At 49.9% G+C, this 20,000-nt stretch overlaps 1 protein-coding gene across 1 annotated transcript in view; it reads right to left on the reverse strand.

Annotated features, from left to right (window-relative positions):
* The window catches only part of LOC118217157 (adhesion G protein-coupled receptor L1-like), a 32,695-nt gene that overhangs the window by 8,974 nt on the left and 3,721 nt on the right, over positions 1-20,000 (reverse strand). Inside the window, exons 3-8 of the mRNA XM_035398979.1 lie at positions 16,645-16,665; positions 13,961-13,975; positions 6,111-6,318; positions 5,038-5,302; positions 4,021-4,348; positions 3,269-3,574 (exon numbers count right to left, since the gene is read on the reverse strand). Of these exons, the coding sequence (XP_035254870.1) occupies positions 3,269-3,574; positions 4,021-4,348; positions 5,038-5,302; positions 6,111-6,318; positions 13,961-13,975; positions 16,645-16,665 (1,143 nt within the window). The remainder of the gene's footprint in view (positions 1-3,268; positions 3,575-4,020; positions 4,349-5,037; positions 5,303-6,110; positions 6,319-13,960; positions 13,976-16,644; positions 16,666-20,000) is intronic.

Below are 20,000 nucleotides of genomic sequence, written 5' to 3' on the forward strand. Positions count from 1 at the left end.
ACAGACATCGGTAATAAAAGATGAACACAACAGCACAGGGCACATAACTAAATTACAGAATCAATAAACCAAAGTAATCAATGCAAAACCAGCGATAAATGAAATTAAACCAAAAAAAAAAAAAACAAACAAAAAAAAAAAACATATCATGTTCAAAAAGGATATTTCAAATTAAATTTGTGAAACACACATTTTTTTGATCCTATGTTAAGAACAACCAGAATGCCCCAAGCAATCTCCTCATTACTCCTGAGGAGCCGCAAGGCAGAACCAACGTGCACGAATCAGGCAAAGTCAGTTACCATGACAGCGCCTGTGCTGTGGTAATTAAGCACAACTTCACACTGCTCAGTCCAGCCCTAAGATACAGGTATTTTATATAGCCCAACTATTAACAATCAGGATTGTGACCAGCTCCGCCATTTCAATTCAAATTCAGTTCCCTCTTCCCCTTTCAAATTCCATAAATTCAATTCCCTCCTCAGACCAGCTCTCTAAAGCCAATTCAACTCTTCTCAATCCTAGTTCCGTGTAAATTCACCTGAACAGAGTACCAATCCAATATATACCCCACAATAATATCTTCATTTCAATTCCCTTAATTAAATTTCCCCTAATTCCCTCAATATGTTTCCTTTAAGTCCCATTTGGAGATATTTCAAAATTGATTCAATTATTTTAATTTCAGTATATTTCAACTAACAACTATTTAAATGCTGTTCGGTATAATCAATAAAACTGCATTTTTACAAGGGGAATTTTCACCTTTAAATTACTATTGCACACATAAAGCAGAAGACATGTTATGTAAAACAGTTGTGTAAGTGGCTCTCGATAAATGCAGTGTGTTAACTGCATTTTCAGTTAACTACGACAGTCATACTCAGTATTCACACAGACATTCATAGGGAATTTCTCACTGAGAAACAATGTGTAACAGTTAAAAATCCTGTACAACTGGCTTTCTCCCAAACCACAGTTAAACTGACCATTACTCCTTACACACCATCACAAACAAACATACCGACCAATCTCTTAAAAGAAGGACATTACTTACTTACTTTATAGATTTAAAAAAGCTTTTGATTCAATTTGGCATGAAGGTCTATTTCTCAAACTTCTTCAAAGTAGCGTAGGGGGTAAAGTATATGACATTATAAAATCAATGTACTCAGAAAATAAATGTGGTGTGAAAATTAGAAATAAAAGAACTGAGTTCTTCTCTCAAGGGCACAAAGTGAGACAGGGATAAATGAACTGGCCAAAATGTTGGAACAGTCTGCAGATTCTGAACTCGGAAGTCAGTGAAGTCATACTAAATTCAATGAGGCAGTACTGAATTCAAATTCCTGATGACCTGGCCTTGCAGGGCCTTGAACAGAACTGTTTGAGCAGTTTTGTCAGACCTGGGCCCTGGCAGCAACTGTGAATAAGCCAGAATATTCACATTGTAGAGAAAAGTCAGGGCTCAGGTAAATTATGTTCACTTAAGTCTTTTTAACAAAAGCGATCAACAAAGTTTAACCCAAAACTGAATGTTCCAGAACTAAGGTTCGATTCCCAGGTAGGGCACGGCCATTGTAACCTTGAGCAAGGTACTTAACCTGCATTACTTCAGTATACATCCAGCTGTATGAATGAATGTAAATGCTATGTAAAAAGTTGTGTGAGTCGCTCTGGTTAAGAGCGTCTGCTAAATGCCTGTAATGTAATGTCAAAGGACAAGGCGCTCTTAAAAATCTGGCTTTGGATCACGGAGCTCAGCAACACCGCCATCAGTCAGTTGGAGGGCGACACCGCCGCGGCGCCTCCAATCGAGGCGAAACCTCAAAAACGCTGATCTTATCCGGACCGCTGAGATACCATCGCAAACACGCCGACGGAAAATGGAAAAGCAGAAAAGACACTCCAGGCAGAACGCTGGAATCAAAAGACGCAAAACTGAGACGGATCCGGACGGGACGCTGCCTCAGCGACTGCAGCCTCGCGGTCGCAAAGCACAAGCGCTAGAAAAAAACAAAACAAAAAAGTGCGGCCAGCCTGGGGGGGACAGACTCGGCGACCACTGTGCAAGCAGAGATGGCGAGACTGTTTTTCTAATACGCTGTAGCGAAAGCTCCCGGGCTCAGGATAGAGTCTCCAAAGGCACGACCTTCCTCCCAGGACAGCGGGACGAACGGTGAGAGAATGCATCAGGTTAGCGGGGGGGAACGCACCGCCACACCATCAGACTGATGCGCGACCGCATGAACCGAAGCAGTTCTCAACTGCAGAATTAAAATACCAGGGGTACTCTTGGGAACTTTTAAAATAATAAGTGGCTCTTTTTTAATATAATCCCCCTCCCCCCACCCCCAATTTCCTTTCTCTTAAGTACATTTGGTAATTTTCTGTTGACATATATTTCTAAATTATATATGTATATATGAATGTGATTATGTTTTAAGTTGTACTGTAATAATGTCCGCTGAAAACATTTTATACTGGTTAGAACTGCCTGGCTAACCCTACTTTAGCTCCTGCCAATGAGAGAGAGAGAAAGAGAGGGAGAAATAAAGAGAAAGCAGACTCTGCCAGGAGACACCAATTAAAACAGCTCTGGCCTTGTCTCAGAGAATCACTTGACAGAAGAAAATGAATAGACAGAGGGTGATACTGAGGGAGGGAGGGAGGGAGGAGGAGGGTGGGAGAGAGAGAGGGAGAGAGAGAGAGAGAAACTAAGCACAACACACCAACAGACGACAGGATGGACGGAAGAGAGTCCCTCGGGGAGGAGAAAGAGAGGTGAGAAAGCATGGCAATCACGCTGGTGTGCATGCGTGGGTTGGGAGGGTGTTTTCACTTAAAGCACTTCATCTGTTTCTTTTAATCAGACTGCATCATCCTTTCATTTAGGGGCCAGTCGTTCACTCACATACGCACATTCTGTCACTTACACACACACACACACACGCACATACGCACATTCTGTCACTTAGACTCCCTGACTCCCTGACTCACTCACTCACTCACTCACTCACTCACTCCCCCACTCACTCACTCACTCACTCACTCACTCACTCACTCACTCACTCCCCCACTCACTCACTCACTCACTCACTCACTCACTCACTCACTCACTCACTCACTCACTCACTCACTCACTCACTCACTCAGTCACTCACAGACACACACACACACACTCAGTCACTCACAGACAAACACACACACACACACACACACTCAGTCACTCACACACACACACACACACACGCGCACACGTCCTTACCCAGAGACCCTTTGGGGCATGGTCGGTCCACGGTCTCGCCCCTCTGGGTGGGGGGCCACTGCACCCCCCGAGCCACCCTGCTCTCACACATGTGCTGCTCCGGGCCCTGCGGGGGGCGGGGCGGGCGTCGGGTCACGGGGACGGTGGCGGTGATGGGACGCAGGTCCGGGCCCTTGTTGATGGCCCCGATTGGGTGAGAGGTGGGGGGCAGCGGGCGGGGCGTGGAGGGGCTGGAGCTCCGGGGAACGGTGGGGGTGAAAATCCGGACGGGCGTGGTGCTGGACACCTGCGTCGTAGTGAGGGGCTCTGAGAGGGAAAGAAGGAAGGAGAGAGGGAGAGAGAGAGAGAGAGGGTGAACACAGCTCATACAATCGTCTTCTCTCTGTCTCTTTCTCTCTTTCACACACAAATAATCATAAATATAAACACAGATTCATACACTCTAATATGCATACAATCAAGCACCCATTTTCATCACACAAATACACACATATCCAAATGTGCATACACACTCACACACAAACACACGCACACACACACACAGACACGCGCGCACACACACACTCACACACCCACACACACTCACACACAAACACACGCACACACACACACAGACACGCGCGCACGCACACACTCACACACCCACACACACTCACACACAAAAACACGCACACACACACACACACATACACACACTCACACACAAACACACACACACATACACACACACACACACACGCGCATACACGCACCTGTCGTCGGGTCCGGGGGCCCGAACTCCAGTGGGTAGCGCAGCACGTTGTAGTTGTTCCAGACGTAGAGCTGGTTGTCCCGGGGGTTGTAGTCGATGGAGGAGACGTACTGGTAGGGGTTGGGGAAGGCGATGTGCACGGGTTCTTCGCGGTTGCGGTTGGTGTTGTAGGCGTACAGCACCAGGTCCCCGCCGGCCTCACTGTCGTCGTCCTGGTACACCGAGCGCACCGCGTACAGCACCCCGCACGCCATGAAGGCGTTGGACGCCAGGCGCTTGTCGAAGGCGGTCTCCCACGTTCCCTCGAAGCGCAGGGTGTAGGGGTTCACCTGGGGGCCGAAGGCGAGGCTAACCTCACACATGCACAAAGCAGACACAGCGCACACTGGAACTGCGAGGCCAAGAGTCCCCTCTGCCATGGCCTACCGGTCTCTCCATATGCTGGTATCTCCTCCCCCCTCTCAATCTGCTGGTCTCTCATTGCCCCTTTCTCTCAATCTGCTGGTCTCTCCTCCCCCCTCTCAATCTGCTGGTCTCTCATTGCCCCTTTCTCTCAATCTGCTGGTCTCCCCCCCCCCCTCTCAATCTGCTGGTCTCTCCTCCCCCCTCTCAATCTGCTGGTCTCTCCTCCCCCCTCTCAATCTGCTGGTCTCTCATTGCCCCTTTCTCTCAATCTGCTGGCCTCTCCTTCCCCCCTCTCTCCATCTGCTGCCCCCCCCCCTCAATCTGCTGGTATCTCCTTCCTTCTCTAACTTTCTCAATCTGCTGGTATCTCCTTCCTTCTCTAACTTTCTCAATCTGCTGGTCTGGCCTTCCCCCTCTCTCTCTCTCTCTCTCTCTCTCAACCTGCTGGTATCTCCTTCCCCCCTTTCTCTCAATCTGCTGGTATCTCCTTCCCTCTCTCTCTCTCAATCTGCTGGTCTCTGAGCCCCCCCCCCCCCCCCCCCCCCCCCCCCCCCCCCCGGCCTCCCTTCCCTCCGGTCTCCGCCCCCAGTTCCGCGCGTCCCCGCCCCCTCACCTGGCTGACCACGAGCCTGCCGTTGTTGGACTCGGTGGCGTAGATGACCCACAGGCCGTTCTCGTCCACCGCCAGGTCGATGTCGGACTTGCCGCCCCAGCGGTAGGGCGAGGTGTCGTGGTAGTTGGCGTTGGCGATGATGGCCTCGCCGCTCTTGATGCGCGTGCGCAGGTCGTACTTGACGATGTTGCGCGTGCGCTCCTTGTTGTAGAACACGGCGCCATCGTAGACCACGAACCCCGTGCCGTCCACCCGGTTCGGCAGCCTGCGTGTGTGTGTGTGCGTGTGTGTGTGCGTGTGTGTGTGTGTGTGTGTGTGTGTGTGTGCGTGTGTGTGTGTGTGCGTGCGTGTGTGTGTGTGTGCGTGTGTGTGTGTGTGTGTGTGTGTGTGTGTGTGTGTGCGTGTGTGTGTGTGCGTGCGTGTGTGTGTGTGTGTGTGTGAGAGAGAGTTAGGAGGAGGGGTGATCACATGACCCCAGAAATGCAGCCCAGCGTGATCACGTGTGCACACAGTCTCACAAAATACCGATGACCATGATCTACGAGAGCTCAGCACTAAGCATTCACACCCCAAAAGCTCACGTGAAGCACACGGACATCCACACACACACTACTACGCAACACGACCTGCTACACACCCATACACACACGGACATCCACACACACACTACTACGCAACACGACCTGCTACACACCCATACACACACGGACATCCACACACACACTACTACGCAACACGACCTGCTACACACCCATACACACACGGACATCCACACACACACTACTACGCAACACGACCTGCTACACACCCATACACACACGGACATCCACACACACACTACTACACAACACGACCTGCTACACACCCATACACACACGGACATCCACACACACACTACTACGCAACACGACCTGCTACACACCCATACACACACGGACATCCACACACACCCTACTACGCAACACGACCTGCTACACACCCATACACACACGGGCAGACATTACAGCAAAACACGCAGAGCGGCGCGGAGGTGAGCGCGCCGTGGACGCGCGGCCAGCAGGGGGCGCACTCACTTGTAGGTGGTGGTGGCGCGGTTCTGGCGGAACTCCTCCCAGGAGGCGTACTCGTACAGCATGTCCGTGCGGTAGGGGGTCCAGGGCATGACGTACAGCCGGTCCCCCGACTGCAGGGGGTCCTTGCACCACGCCCCCGACTGGTGCTCCGCCTCCTGCACAGAGCTGGCGGCCTGGACCCGCAGGAGAGTCCCAGGACAAACAAAGACTGAGAGAGAGAGAGAGAGAGGGAGAGGGAGTGGAGGAGAGAGAGAGAGAGAGAGGGAGGGAGGGAGTGGAGGAGAGAGAGAGAGAGGAGGGAGAGGTGGGGACAAGATGGAGAGAGGGGGCAAAAGAGAGAAGGAGGAGGAGGAGGAGGAGGAGAGATGGGATGGGATGGGAAGTGGGAGGGGAGAACGGAGGAGTGAAAGAGAGGGGAGGAGGGGGAAGAGTGGGAGAGAATGGTGGGTGGAGAAATGGGGGGGGGCAGAGAAAGGAACAGAGGAAATGAGGCAGTGAAAAGGAGTGAGAGATGGGGGGAGCCAAGAAAATGAGAAGAGGGTGGCAGTAGGATGATAAGGATGGGATGCAGGGGGATGGGGAAGGGGTGGAGATCAAAAGAAAAAAGAGATAGAGAGGGAAGGAGAGAGAGAAACTGGTATGAGATGAATCATTACATTGATAGTTGAAATGATTCACACACTCATAATTTGGTTTAGTAGCTGTTTAGGTGCGATAGAGCTGCTGTTGCCCAAACTGTCTCTAAGCATCATGCTCAAAATTGGCTTGACTTTGTTTGTCTAATCGATATTTAAGCCTTTCTCTGTTCATGCATTACATATGCTTTGGGGTTTGGTTTATAAACATACAAACAAGTGTGCACACACGCACACACACACACACAGACACACACACACACGCACACCTGCACACACGCACGCACGCACGCACGCACGCACACACACGCACACACGCACACACACGCATGTACACACACACACGTGCATGCGGACACACACAAACACACATGCATACACAAATACACACTCGTAAATATACACACCCACATGCATACACAAACACACACTCATAAACACATACAAACAAACACACACATACACACGCATGCGTGAACACACACAAACATGCACACACAAACACGCACTCATACACACACACACACACATATACACACACTTGCATACATGCACGAACACACATATGCATGCACACATAAATATGCAGACATACAAACACACACACACACAAAAATACTGTACTCACAAACGCACATACTGGCTGACAACATGCACACACAAGCATGCCAATACACATAAGAAACACACAAGCACTCACAAGCAGTCTTTCGCACTCTCTCTCTCTCTCTCTCTCTCTCTCACACACACACACACACACACACACACACACACACAGGCAGGAGTACAGTACAGAGGGTCTGTGATGAGTCCATATTCCCTCAGGGAATGTTGTGGCAGACGGCTAGCAGGGGAGGTGGGGTGGGGAGGTGGAAATCTGGTTGCTATGGAAATCGGTGACATCATCATCACAGTGACATAACAGGGAACCTCTAAAGTGTGTGTAGGCAGGAGCGGTGGGACACAGGTGTGCGTGTGCGTCCGTGTGGGGGCAGGAAAAACAATGAGGGAGGCTGCTGCGGGAATGCGGGGGGGGGTGGTGGGGTGGAGGCGCAGCTGTCTGTGGTGGGGAAGCAGGTGTGTGAGCGGGGGTGTGCGGGCAGGATGGCAGGTGTGTGAGGTGTGTCTGTGATGGAGGGGCGCAGGTGTGTATGTGTGGGGGAAGCAGGTATGTGTGTAGGGGGGACGGCAGGAGTGTGTGGAGGGGGGGAGTGATGAGTGATGCGTGTTGGCGGGGGTGGGAGGAGCTTCATATACATTCCTTTTCATGGTCTGGGCTGAGTTAACCTGATTTAGGTAGACCTGGGCAAGGCTGGGTTAGACTGGTGTAGGTACAGCCCTGCAGGGATGAGTTAGACTGGATTACATAGAACTGGGCAAGGCTGATTTAGGCTGGTTTTAGGTAGAGTGTGGCAAGGCTGGGATAGATTGGTGCAGGTAGAGCTCGGCTAAGCTGGGATAGATTGGTGCAGGTAGAGCGGAGCTAGGCTGATTTAGGCTGGTTTTAGGCTGGTGCAGGTAGAGCTGGTCTAGACAGAGTTAGGCTGGTGCAGGTAGAGCGGAGCTAGGCTGATTTAGGCTGGCACAGGTAGAGCAGAGCTAGGCTGAGTTAGACTGGGTCAGGTAGAGCAGGGATAGGATCATTTAGACTGGTTTAGGTAGAGCTAGGCTTGGCAGAGTCAGACTGGGTTAGGTAGAGCACAGCTAGGCTTGAGTTAGACTGGGTTAGGTAGAGCAGGGATAGGATCATTTAGACTGGTTTAGGTAGAGCCAGGCTGGCTTGAGTTAGACTGGGTTAGGTAGAGCAGAGATAGGCTAATTTAGACTGGTTTACGTAGAGCTAGGCTTGTTTGAGTTAGACTGGGTTAGGTAGAGCAGGGATAGGATCATTTAGACTGGTTTAGGTAGAGCTAGGCTTGTTTGAGTTAGACTAGGTTAGGTAGAGCTGGGCTAGGCTGAGTTAGACTGGGTTAGGTAGAGCAGGGATTAGGATCATTTAGACTGGTTTACGTAGAGCTAGGCTTGTTTGAGTTAGACTAGGTTAGGTAGAGCTGGGCTAGGCTGAGTTAGACTGGGTTAGGTAGAGCAGAGATACGCTAATTTAGACTGGTTTAGGTAGAGCCAGGCTGGCTTGAGTTAGACTGGGTTAGGTAGAGCGGGGCTAGGCTGAGTTAGACTGGGTTAGGTAGAGCAGGGATAGGATCATTTAGACTGGTTTAGGTAGAGGTAGGCTTGGCTGAGTTAGACTGGGTTAGGTAGAGCTGGGCTAGGCTGAGTTAGACTGGGTTAGGTAGAGCAGAGATACGCTAATTTAGACTGGTTTAGGTAGAGCCAGGCTGGCTTGAGTTAGACTGGGTTAGGTAGAGCGGGGCTAGGCTGAGTTAGACTGGGTTAGGTAGAGCAGGGATAGGATCATTTAGGCTGGTTAAGATACAGAGGGGCTAGGCTGAGCAGAGTAAAACTGGTTGGAATTCATTGTAAAAAAAACCAAGCTAGACTGTGGATAAATTTTCTGAGCTATACAGGTCTGAACTGAGATTTTCAGAACTTGGTTAGACTGGGCTAAACTAAGCAGGGCTGGCCTGGGCAAGACTGGGTGGAACTAGGTTTGCCTGGGCCACATTCGACTGTGTTGGGCTAGAGTGTGAAGTGATAAGTGATGTCGTGTTCTAGTGGAGCGCTTTCAGAGTACCGTGAATATGACTCAAATCCACAAGGAGTTGCACTCTGTTCCTTTTTCCAGATAATCTATTACCTGTGAGCTCATTGCGAATGAACAAGTTCACACACATCTCCTCTGAGCCTCAGCACCTCCTACTAGCACATGCACAACCTAACCAGTAGGGGGCGCAACGTAGCATAGCATCAAATCCCAGTGACCAGCAACCGTTTCAGGATGCGTGTAAGAGAGAGTGGCTGTGTGTGTGTGAAAGAGAGTGAGAGAGAACGACAGTCTGTGTGTATGTGTGTGTGTGTGTGTGTGAGAGAGAGAGAAAGACATAGTGAGTGAGAGAGAGAGAGAAAGAGAAAGAGAGCAGGAATGTCTGTGTGTCAGAGAGAGAGCGAGAATAAGAGTGTGTCTGTGAGAGTGAGAGAGTTTGTGAGAAAGAGAGAAACAACGTGTGTGTGTGTGTGTGAGAGAGAGAGAGAGAGAGAGACAGAGAGAGAGAGAGAGAGAGAGAGACAAAGCGAGAGAGAGGAGCCGGTAAGACAGGACTGTGCCGGTGCTGTTGCAGAGTGTATGGGTCAGAGTGGATGCGAGCTAGAGAGAAGGAGAGGGAGAGGGCAAATAAGGTTACTTCCTGTGAAATGAGAATTGAGGGGCGGGTTAATTCCAGAAAGGACGAGGGGGTCCTGTCGCTCAGAGACACAAAGGGTTCAAGAAGCAGCAGTCAGAATCTGCACACAGGCACACGCGTGCATGTGCGCACACACACACGCACACACGCACACACATACGCACGCACGTACACACACACGCGCGCACACACGCACACACATACGCACGCACGTACACACACACATGCGCACGCACGCACACACACACGCACGCACGCGCACACACGCACGCACGCACGTACACACACACACATACATACGCACGCACGTACACAGACCCATACACACATACACATGCGCGTACACACACATGTACACATACACACACACACACACAGTACACACAAAGGCACATACACTTTCTCTTTCTCTCTCTCTCACAGACACACACACACACTCTGATAATGTCAAAAGATGCCAGGAGTCTCAGTCAGCTGGGACCACTTTAAACTCCTGTGTGTGACTGTATCCTTCCAGATTCTAGGTTTAAGGTGTGGGAGAGTGCGAGTGTGCATGTGCGCATGAAGTGTGAGAGTGCAAAAGTGCATATGTGTCTTTGTTTTACTGTCTTTATGTGTGTAAGAGAATGTGCGAGTGTGTGTGCATGGGTGAGAGCGTGCACTTTTGTGTGTATGTGTCGAGTCATTACTTGTTCCAAGTTGCACTTACTAAAAAAAATAAAAATAAAGAATAGACCCCTCATGACAACACTGAAGACTATGTGTGAGCGCTCCAGTGAAGAGATATTCTACAGCCTATTTCAGTAGCAGTGTGGGAGTGATCATGCCTTGCTAATTAACTAATTGGAGCTGTTAAGCTAAGGTAGTCATTTGGATCGCAGCTTAACACACAAAGCACGTCCTCCAGGAGGTACAGCTGACATCTCCGGTGCAGAGGATTGTGGGTCCTGACGACAGTCGCTAGCCTGGTCTCCAATGTGCGGAAGAGCTCATCTCTAATCGGTGCCTGCCACACCTGTGCTCGCTTACTGAACACTAACCGGAGATCACCTGTCCTTCATCCCGAGACTCACCGCTGAGGCAAACAGTCAGCAGATAGCCAAGTCAGTCAGTCAGTCAGTCAGTCAGTCAATCGATCAGTCAAGCAATCAGTCAATCAATCAATCAAATCAGCCAAACATTCAATCAATCAACTGACAGTTTTATCAGGCAGGCCTTTCAGTCAATCAGTTAATAACGTGAATTGACCAGCTCTTGATTCATTCAGTCAACCAGAAAATCAACACCAGCCAAACCAACCCACTAATCATTCAGCCAATAGATTAGTATAAAAACGAATAAATGCTACTGCGCACGTGGGCCACTCAGTCATACACTCGATCAGTCAATCAATCAATTTACATAGACAAGGGCAACATAAAAGTCTTTATCATTAATACAAGGCTGGACAGAGGGAAGTATTCATCACCCAGTGAAAACGGTGGGAGAGGAGGGAGGAAGAGGAGGAAAAGGAGGAAGAGTTGCATGAAAATTAAAGGAATAAAATGTGTGAAAACAGGGCTGAAAGCTGTGGGGAGCAGTCTCATATGATTGCAGTCATATAGACCAGGGGTATTTGGTGAAGACACACAGATAGCAGGACTGGGAGAGAGTGTGTGTGTGTGTGTGTTTTTTTTTTTTTGTGAGTGTGTGTATGTTTGTGGAGTTGGAAGGCTTTGGGGGGGAGGGGGAGGAGGTTTGGGAGGGGGGAGGGGGGAGGGGGTTGCGGTTTCCTGCAATGACCAATAAGAAATAGAAAACATGACCACATGAAGAAGACCGCTCCACCCATGCAAAGCAGGGGCTAAGGGGGAGGAGAGCCAGATCGAAGGGGGGAGGGGGAAACACCAGCTAAGGGCCAGGAGCCAGTTTTAAGGGGGGAGGAGTCTCACAGCTGCGGATCTGAGGGGGAGGAGCCAGGTTTAAGAGGGGGAGGAGATTCACAACAGCAGATCTGAGGGGGAGGAGCCAGGTTTAAGGGGGGAGGACATTCATAGCTGTGGGTCTAAGGGGGAGAAGCCAGGTTAAATAGGGGGAGCAGACTCACAGCAGCAGGTCTAAGCGGGAAGAGCCAGGTTTAAGAGGGGGAGGAGACTCACATCAGTGGGTGTAAGGGGGAGGAGCCAGGTTTAAGAGGGGGAGGAGACTCACATCAGTGGGTGTAAGGGGGAGGAGCCAGGTTTAAGAGGGGAGGACACTCATAGCTGTGCGTCTAAGGGGGAGAAGCCAGGTTAAAGAGGGGGAGGAGACTCACAGCTGCAGGTCTAAGAGGGAGGAGCCAGGTTTAAAGGGGGAGGAGACTCACAGCTGCGGCTCTAAGGGGGAGGGGCCAGGTTTCTGGGGGGGAGGAGACACACAGCTGGGGGGGATCTAAAGTGGAGGTGCTCCTGATCCTTGAAAACTAAATGGCAGTGAACACACAGAGAGAGTGAGAGACGGAGAGGAGAGAAAGAAGGACAGAGAGAATGGTAGAAGGGAAGTGAGAGTGGGGAAGATATGGAGTGGTGGAAGATGGGAAGAGCCAGTAAGGGGGAGCAAGAGATAGAGAGAGAGAGAGAGAGAGAAACAGTAAAGGGGAAGAGTTCTAACAGGATTGAAAGGGGAATGGTCATTGGGACGCGAACCGCAACCTCCCCCGTCCTCGAGCCTGGGCCAGCCCATATGGAGGGAGAGCAGGAAGGACAGACAGACAGACACAAACACCTGCCAGGCAGGGGCAGGGAGGGGGGTATGCACAGAGAGGGGGAATGCAACAAAAGAGGGAGAGAAATGGAGGTGACAGAAAGAGAAAGAGAGAAAGAAAGAAAGAGAGGGGGAGGAGGTAGGCTCAGAGAACCTGCAGCAGGGCCATGGGGGATTAGAGGAATAGAGAAATATATATCCAAAGAAAAAGAGGAGGATCTGGCCGAATGAGTGTGGACACTGAAGCACCTGGAAATGGAGAAACCACTGACGCTAGGTCACATGACAAGGGACAGACTGGACACGCTAGGTCACATGATCCGGAACAACTTCTGACAGTTACCGTTTCAAAAAAAGATGCCTCATTTTTACTTTTAAAAAACAAAAAAACAACAAAAAAAAAAAAACAAAAACAAAAAACAACCAAAGCGAGGGATTCATCCTGAAGGAAGGAAAAGAAAAACAAGGGGAAGAGGAAGAGAGAAAGTAGGAGAGATCTAAAACAATGTGGAGAGTTGTGGAGAGGTGTGGAGAGGAGAAGAGAGGAGAGAGGGAAGTCACTCTGATCTGGAAGGACCAATTGAAGATAAGGACAAATGAATTGTACAACAAAAAGATAAAATACAGAGAAAGAGCTGATGATATAAAGTGAAAATAAAATGTGTTGTTAAAGGACATGAGCAGATCTGAACATTGCCTAATCAGCAGGAAAGCACACACTGTACAGTGGTGGGTTAGAGAAAGAATGCATCAACTTCATGGTGCACTGTGTGTGTGTGTGTGTGTGGGTGTGGGCGTGGGCATGGTAGTGTGTCAGAGAGAGAGTGAGAGTGTGAGAGTGCGAGTGAGTGTGTGTGAGGCTGTGTAGGTCAGAGTGCGTACAGAGACAGGTTAACAGGGATAAACCTGCGAGGCTTCTGCAGTACGGGTTATAAGACAGAGAAAATGAACCAGTGTTCGTAACTATGTGGTTTGCATTTGACAGAGAGAGAGAGAGAGAAAAAGAGAGAAAGAGAAAGAAAGAAGAGAGACAGAGAGAGAGAGAGAGAGGAGGGATATCAACATCACACATGACCACTACACAAGGTGCTGGGTTCGGCAAGAGGAAGAGAGGGATGAGGGGAGGAGAGGAAAACGAGGGAGGAGGAGGAGGAGGGAGGGCAGGCTGTGGTGTTATGTTCATTGTGGTCATTACCTTTTTGATCCACTTCTATTCAAGCATCGGAAAAAGAGAGGGAGAGAGAAAGACAGAGAGAGAGAGAGAGAGAGAGAGGGAGAAGGAGAGAAAGAGAGAGAGAGAGAGAAAAAAGAAAGTGAAAGAAAAAACAGGTGCAGGAAAAAGAGAAAATTGCGATTAAATAAAAGGCTCTCCTTTCTCCATACTTAATCATGTTATTTGTCTGTGTTATGGTTTGCTGAGGAGCACAATCTTTAAAGAAAGGATGACTCAATGAAAATGGGCAGGGGTATGAACTCATCTTCATAACAACACCCCCACCCCCACCCCCCGCCCCCCGCCACCATTCTGCCTGCTTTCTGCCCCCACACCTCCATCTTATACCCCTTTATACCCCTCCTTCACACTCCCCCCCCAACCCCCCACCCCCCCCCCCCCCCCCCCCCCCAACCACCTCTGTCAGCCCCTGGTGGAAAGGGAGAAAAAGGTTTGGTTAGATTCTCCCTGAGCTGAAAAAGAAGAAAGAGACAGAGAGAGAAAGAGTGAGAGAGAGATAGAGAAAGACAAGAGGAAGAGAAAGGGGAGGAGGGGGACAAAGATGAGAGGTGAAGAGAAGTGTTTCACTGGTGACGTTGGGTAAAATGTTTACTTCAGTACAACGCAGCTACTCCTACCACACTCGTGCGACCTTGCTCCTGTGTGTAGCATGCTTATACCTCTGTGTTAGGGCAGAGTACGTTAGGGCAGAGTTTGTGTGTTTAGTGCGTGTGCCTTGGGTGCCTTCCTGCAAAAATGTGTTCAGTGTACAGCATCTGGGACGAATTAGGGCAAATGGCAGAATTCTGGGTAAAGTAGGGGTGAAATGGGGGATTCTACGTGAGGTGCGTATCCTGGACGCAGTCTCTTTAGCCAGTCATAATTAGCCATATCTTTGCAATACAACTACTGGACTGAGCCTTTACCAGGCAACGGGAAACGTCACAGTGTGGGGCAGCCGTCGCTAGTGATTTTGCCAAATTTCAGACACAGGAACAGACTGGGTTTCAGAAAAACGGTCATTTAAAAAGTACTGTAAGAGACTTAACCTAAAAAAAAAACAACAACTTTAATAATTGTGTTATTGTAACATAGTAATTATTCACGTTACTATTTTGTTACAGACATGTTTTTTTGCATAAGTGTAATATTGTTTATTTTATTGAGAATGCCCCGTTTGAGTAATACCAGAATGCTTTGCGTTACGTTACGCTTGAGGCCAGATCATCTTTGGTAAAGAACAAGTAGAATGGGACTTGCAACGTGTCCTCAGTATTGTTTGTATTATTTTATTTTGCTCGTAATTACTATTTTATAAGTTAAAAAGCGAAACAAACAAAACGACTCGGAACGTTTCATCGCGCGTCGACTGGTCGTAACTAGCTTCAAGTGGCTGCGCCGGTTCGGAAAGGAGCGCCGCAGCAAGCGTTTCGGTTCGGAACGCAGAAACGGATCGCCTCCGCTTGCGCATCCGCGATGGGCCACGCGGCGAGTCCGAGGCAGTTTGTTCTCCCCCCCCAAAAACATCACACAGGCTCCGTTCCTAATTTAACCTCGCCGGGCTCCGACAGAGGAAGCGCGAGCGCGGACTCGCTCTCGAGCCGCCAGGTCTCTTTATCGACAAACTCCAGACGGACGACAGGGGGGACTTCCTGAAGAGACGCGCGACATGCGCTGTGTGACAGACAGCCACGTGTCCCCTCCCCCTGTGGGACAAACCTGTGCACTACAGGACTCGGTAAAGTGTGAGACGCTTTCTGAAAAGTACGCGCTGCTCTGGCCGAGGGATTCTGGGAATTAAAACAGGGAGACAACACTGACCAATCCTGCGCACTGGGAGACAACAATGACCAATCACGCACTCTGTGGAAATGTAACGGGTACATTCTATCTCCTGGGCATCCGTGTACGCTGGCAGACCTACACTTAGAGAACAGATCTTTTTTTTTTTGAATGCACAGTTTTATGATCTGGACATCACCTGGTTTTTATTCAAATACCCCCCCCCCCCTTTCTCCCCAAAACGGCCAGTCATCTGCTCATGCTGCAGTCTCTACGGCCAACACAGGATGGCGAGCAGGAGCGCGCTCTCTCCTCCGAAGCACGCGGGGATTCCAGCCGCTTCTTTTCACACCACGGCCGACCGGCCGAGCTCGCACGGGCACGAGCCGGAGGAAGACACTTCAAGCGCGGCTTTGGCAAGCAGACCGCGGAAAAAGCCACAGCGCGACAAAGTGATGTGACCCCCAGGAAACCCTCACCAAAATGCATGGGTTCCGCCATTGGGTAAAAAAAAAAGACTTAGCGGTAGAATGTCTCTGCGCTGTCTCATGTCTCGCAAATATCCACTCCAAGAGAACACCTGCTCTACCTGCAGACAGAGAGGAAGGGAGGAAGGGACAAAGAGAGAAAGATGGAGAGGGGAGATGGAGTGGGAAGGAAGGAAGGGGTTCAGAATGGAAAGAGGGGAGGGAGAGATGAAAGGGTCCGATAACAGGACAAAGAGAAAGAGAAATGGAGAAAGACAGACTGATGAAAGGAGGGGAGAGATTCAGTGATATAGGAGGGCGAATACTAGAGGTGGAGAAAGGAGAGAGAAAGAGAGAGAGAAAGAAAGAAAGAAGCAGTTGAGTCTGTTAGTGAAAGGCTGGTTGCTGCCTGGGTACCTCTCGTGGTCTTGTCTTGTCCTGAGAGAGAGAGGTAGAAAGTGGAGGGTTAGTTCCTCTGTTGAAAGGCGGATCCGTCCTACTTCCACGTTTGACTCATTCACAGATTTACATGCCCCTCCCCCTCCCTCCCCCACCCGCATGATCCTCACAAGAACCCTCCACCCCCCCCCAAAGCCCCCGCTCCCCCAAACTCCCCCCCCCTCCCCCCCCCCCCCCAGTCCTCTTCGGCTCAGAGGCGGCAGAGTTCAATCCATCACAGTCTCCCTAATTAGCCAGGCTAACGAAGAGGCCCGCGTTCAGGTACAGCTAAGGTCACTGCCGATAAGTCATTTCTCTTCATTCAGTCTCTCAGAATCTCGAGGGTGGGAGTGCTCAGACAGGCTCGCTCTCTCTCTCTCTCTCTCTCTCTCTCTCTCTCTCCCTCCCTCCCTCCCGCTCATAGAACCTTATTGTGAACGTGGATTCCCTCAGTTTTGTCAGTCATTACACGGCATCCATTTAAACACAAGAGCAATTTCACACGGGGGTAAAATCAAGAGGCAGACAGAGAGAGAGAGAGAGAGAGAGAGCGAGAGGGGGGAGAGAGGGAGAGAGAGAAAGAAAGAGGTAGAGAAAGAGTGAAAATAATTCATTAGAAAAACATTGAATAAATTTGACATTAACAAAATATTTTTTGTTTCAAGACGGCATCTCATTTTTTTGCGTGAGGAAAATATAGATAATGCACTAATTAAAGGGGCAACGTTGTAAATAGTAAATACACGGCAAAACTTTATTTTATGATAGGCTCAATGACATAAGTGCACCAGGGCCTTCACATTCACTGTTTTCAACAATAAGACAATCCAACAAAAAGCAACACGAAAATGACCACATTGTGCCAACAAAATGCATTTTATACATCAGTCAAAAAGCCACACTACCAGTACAATGAACACACGTCAGGCTCGTTTCTACAGTAAAATAAAAGTGCAGTTGCTACCTAGTTACCCCAACAGCTGTGGTCAGGTGAACCGTCGAGTTTAACAATGACTACTGACAACAGGGTCACTGTGTCACACTTTCGTGTCACTAAAAGCACAAGTCCACCACTTTTTGGGGCCATTCTGAGGAGGAGGTTCCCCCACCCCCCACCCCCCACCCCACTATCTATCGGGACGCTGAAACAGACGAACGCACAGAACACACAAACAGGAAGGAGGTGTCACCCGTTTACGCTCACGGTCAAGGCGACCGTTTTTTTTGTTTTTCTGCGCGACTCTCCGCTTGTAGGAGAAGTCGAGAAACGGGAGGACAAAACAGGCCTCTTAATTAATCAGAGAAAATCTCTGCAGATTCGCAGACTGCACGCGGCCCCCCTCGCCGCCCCGCCCAAGCTCGTGTGATTAATTAAACGTGGCGGTGGGACCGTCTCCTGCGGTCCGCCCCTCGCGGCCCGCCCAGTGTTGGGACGAGGTCTTCATCAGACGCTCATAATTGATTCTCATTTCTAATAATCCCATCCTCTGACTAAACTGAGATTCTGGGGGGGGGGGGGGGGAGGGGGTGGGATATGGCAGATGGGAATAAACATAGGAGTGGGGTAACTCGCTAAGACTTCTGTTGTTTTGGACTGGTTTCTCCCCCGCCCCCCATCCCACCCCACCCCCCTCCCCCCAGAGAATTGGGCGCTACACCCCACATCATATACTGTACCAAGTGCCGTTTCAGACAACAGGGAGGAAGAACCTCCCATCTCTGCAGCTACTGCAGCTATTTATATCTTTGTCTCTCGAAGTTTGTGGCTTCAAAAAATAAAAAATAAAAAATTGCATGTGGCAAAGAGAGAGAGAAAATGAGAAAGAGAAAGAGGGAGAGAGAGAGACAGGTAGACAGGTACACAGTGAGTCAGGCTGATGCATTCTTCTGCGTTCTGTTTCTCTCTCGAAGGCCAACACGTAGCATCACTTCCTGAAATGACGTGAATAATCTGACTCACCAGGATACCCCCCCACCCCCTTAGACACACGCACGCACGTTCACATCACCAGCACATATGCGCTCACATATTCACACATTCACATCACCCCCCCCATACACACACACACACACACATTCACACATTCTCCTCACCCGCACATACAAACTGAAGTATGTACTTCCAACCCCCCCCCCCGCTAACACCCCCCCCCCCACACACACACGCACGCAAAGCACGCATATTCCACTCCCTCCACACACACCTGACAAATTAACAGCTGATTACAGCAAATATTGTGGAATAGTGCTAGACTGAGACACTAAAGAAAGATAAGAAGGGGGGGGGGGGAGCGAGAGGGAGAAAGAAAAGGAGGGAGGGAGGGAGGGAGGGAGGGAGAGCACGGGAGGGAGAGCGAGTGAGAGACTCTGCTCCCTGGAGTCTCTGGAGTTGAATGGAGAAGAGAATTAGACAGGGGAGTTTCCCTGCTTAATATATAGGATAAATTCAGCAGCCCTGTGCTGAACTAATTACCACCAGTAGGGGGCAGCATCCTGGACTCGCAGTTGGCCTGAATGGCATCCCATCCTTGAGACAGACAGAGCGTTGAGCTCGATGGCCACCAAAAAAAAAAAAAGGGGAGGGGGAGGGGAATGGATCTGTGGGAGGAGGGGCTATCAACTAGCCAATTAGGGATCGAGAAATTCACGAACTCGGCGTAGATAGCATTTTATCTTGTTGATCTCGCGTGGAAAGAGAGCATGCTCTTCTCACAACCTGCAAAAAAACAAAAAAAAAAACAGAGAGAAAGAGAGAGAGACAGAAAGACAGAGACAGAGTGAGAGAGAGACAGAGTGAGAGAATGACAGCAGAACAAGAGGGAGAAGTAGAAAGATGGAAAGAGAAGCAGACAGAATGGGAGCAGTAGTGCACAGACAGCGTGTACGTCAGCTTCAATGAAAGGTCAAAAGCCTGACGCGCAGCTGTGGCACAGATCGAAGGAAGGGGAGAGGACGAAAGAGAGGAAGAGAGAGAGAGAAGGAAAGAGAAGAGCAGAGAGAACCAGCACAAGAGAAGGATAGGAAAAGACGAGGATAAGAGTGCTGATGCAGACGGGCTGGATGACGTCCTCTTCAGCGCCCCCTAGAGGGATTGAAAAAGAGAATTTTCCCCTGCCACCATGGCTGCCCCACCCTCCCTCCAACCAACACCCCCAACCCAAAAAAAACTCACATTCCCAGATATCCCGATATCCCACCCACACAACCCACAACCCCCCCTTCAACCAAATCCCTATCCCTGCCATCCATCCCACCCCCGCCCCAAACTCCGCCCCCTCAGAAGAGGGCGTCGCCCCCCAGGAAGACTCCTGTACAGTGAGGGGTCAATGCCGAGA

Source organism: Anguilla anguilla, chromosome 17 (assembly GCF_013347855.1).
Source record: "Anguilla anguilla isolate fAngAng1 chromosome 17, fAngAng1.pri, whole genome shotgun sequence".
Taxonomy (NCBI): Eukaryota; Metazoa; Chordata; class Actinopteri; order Anguilliformes; family Anguillidae; genus Anguilla; species Anguilla anguilla.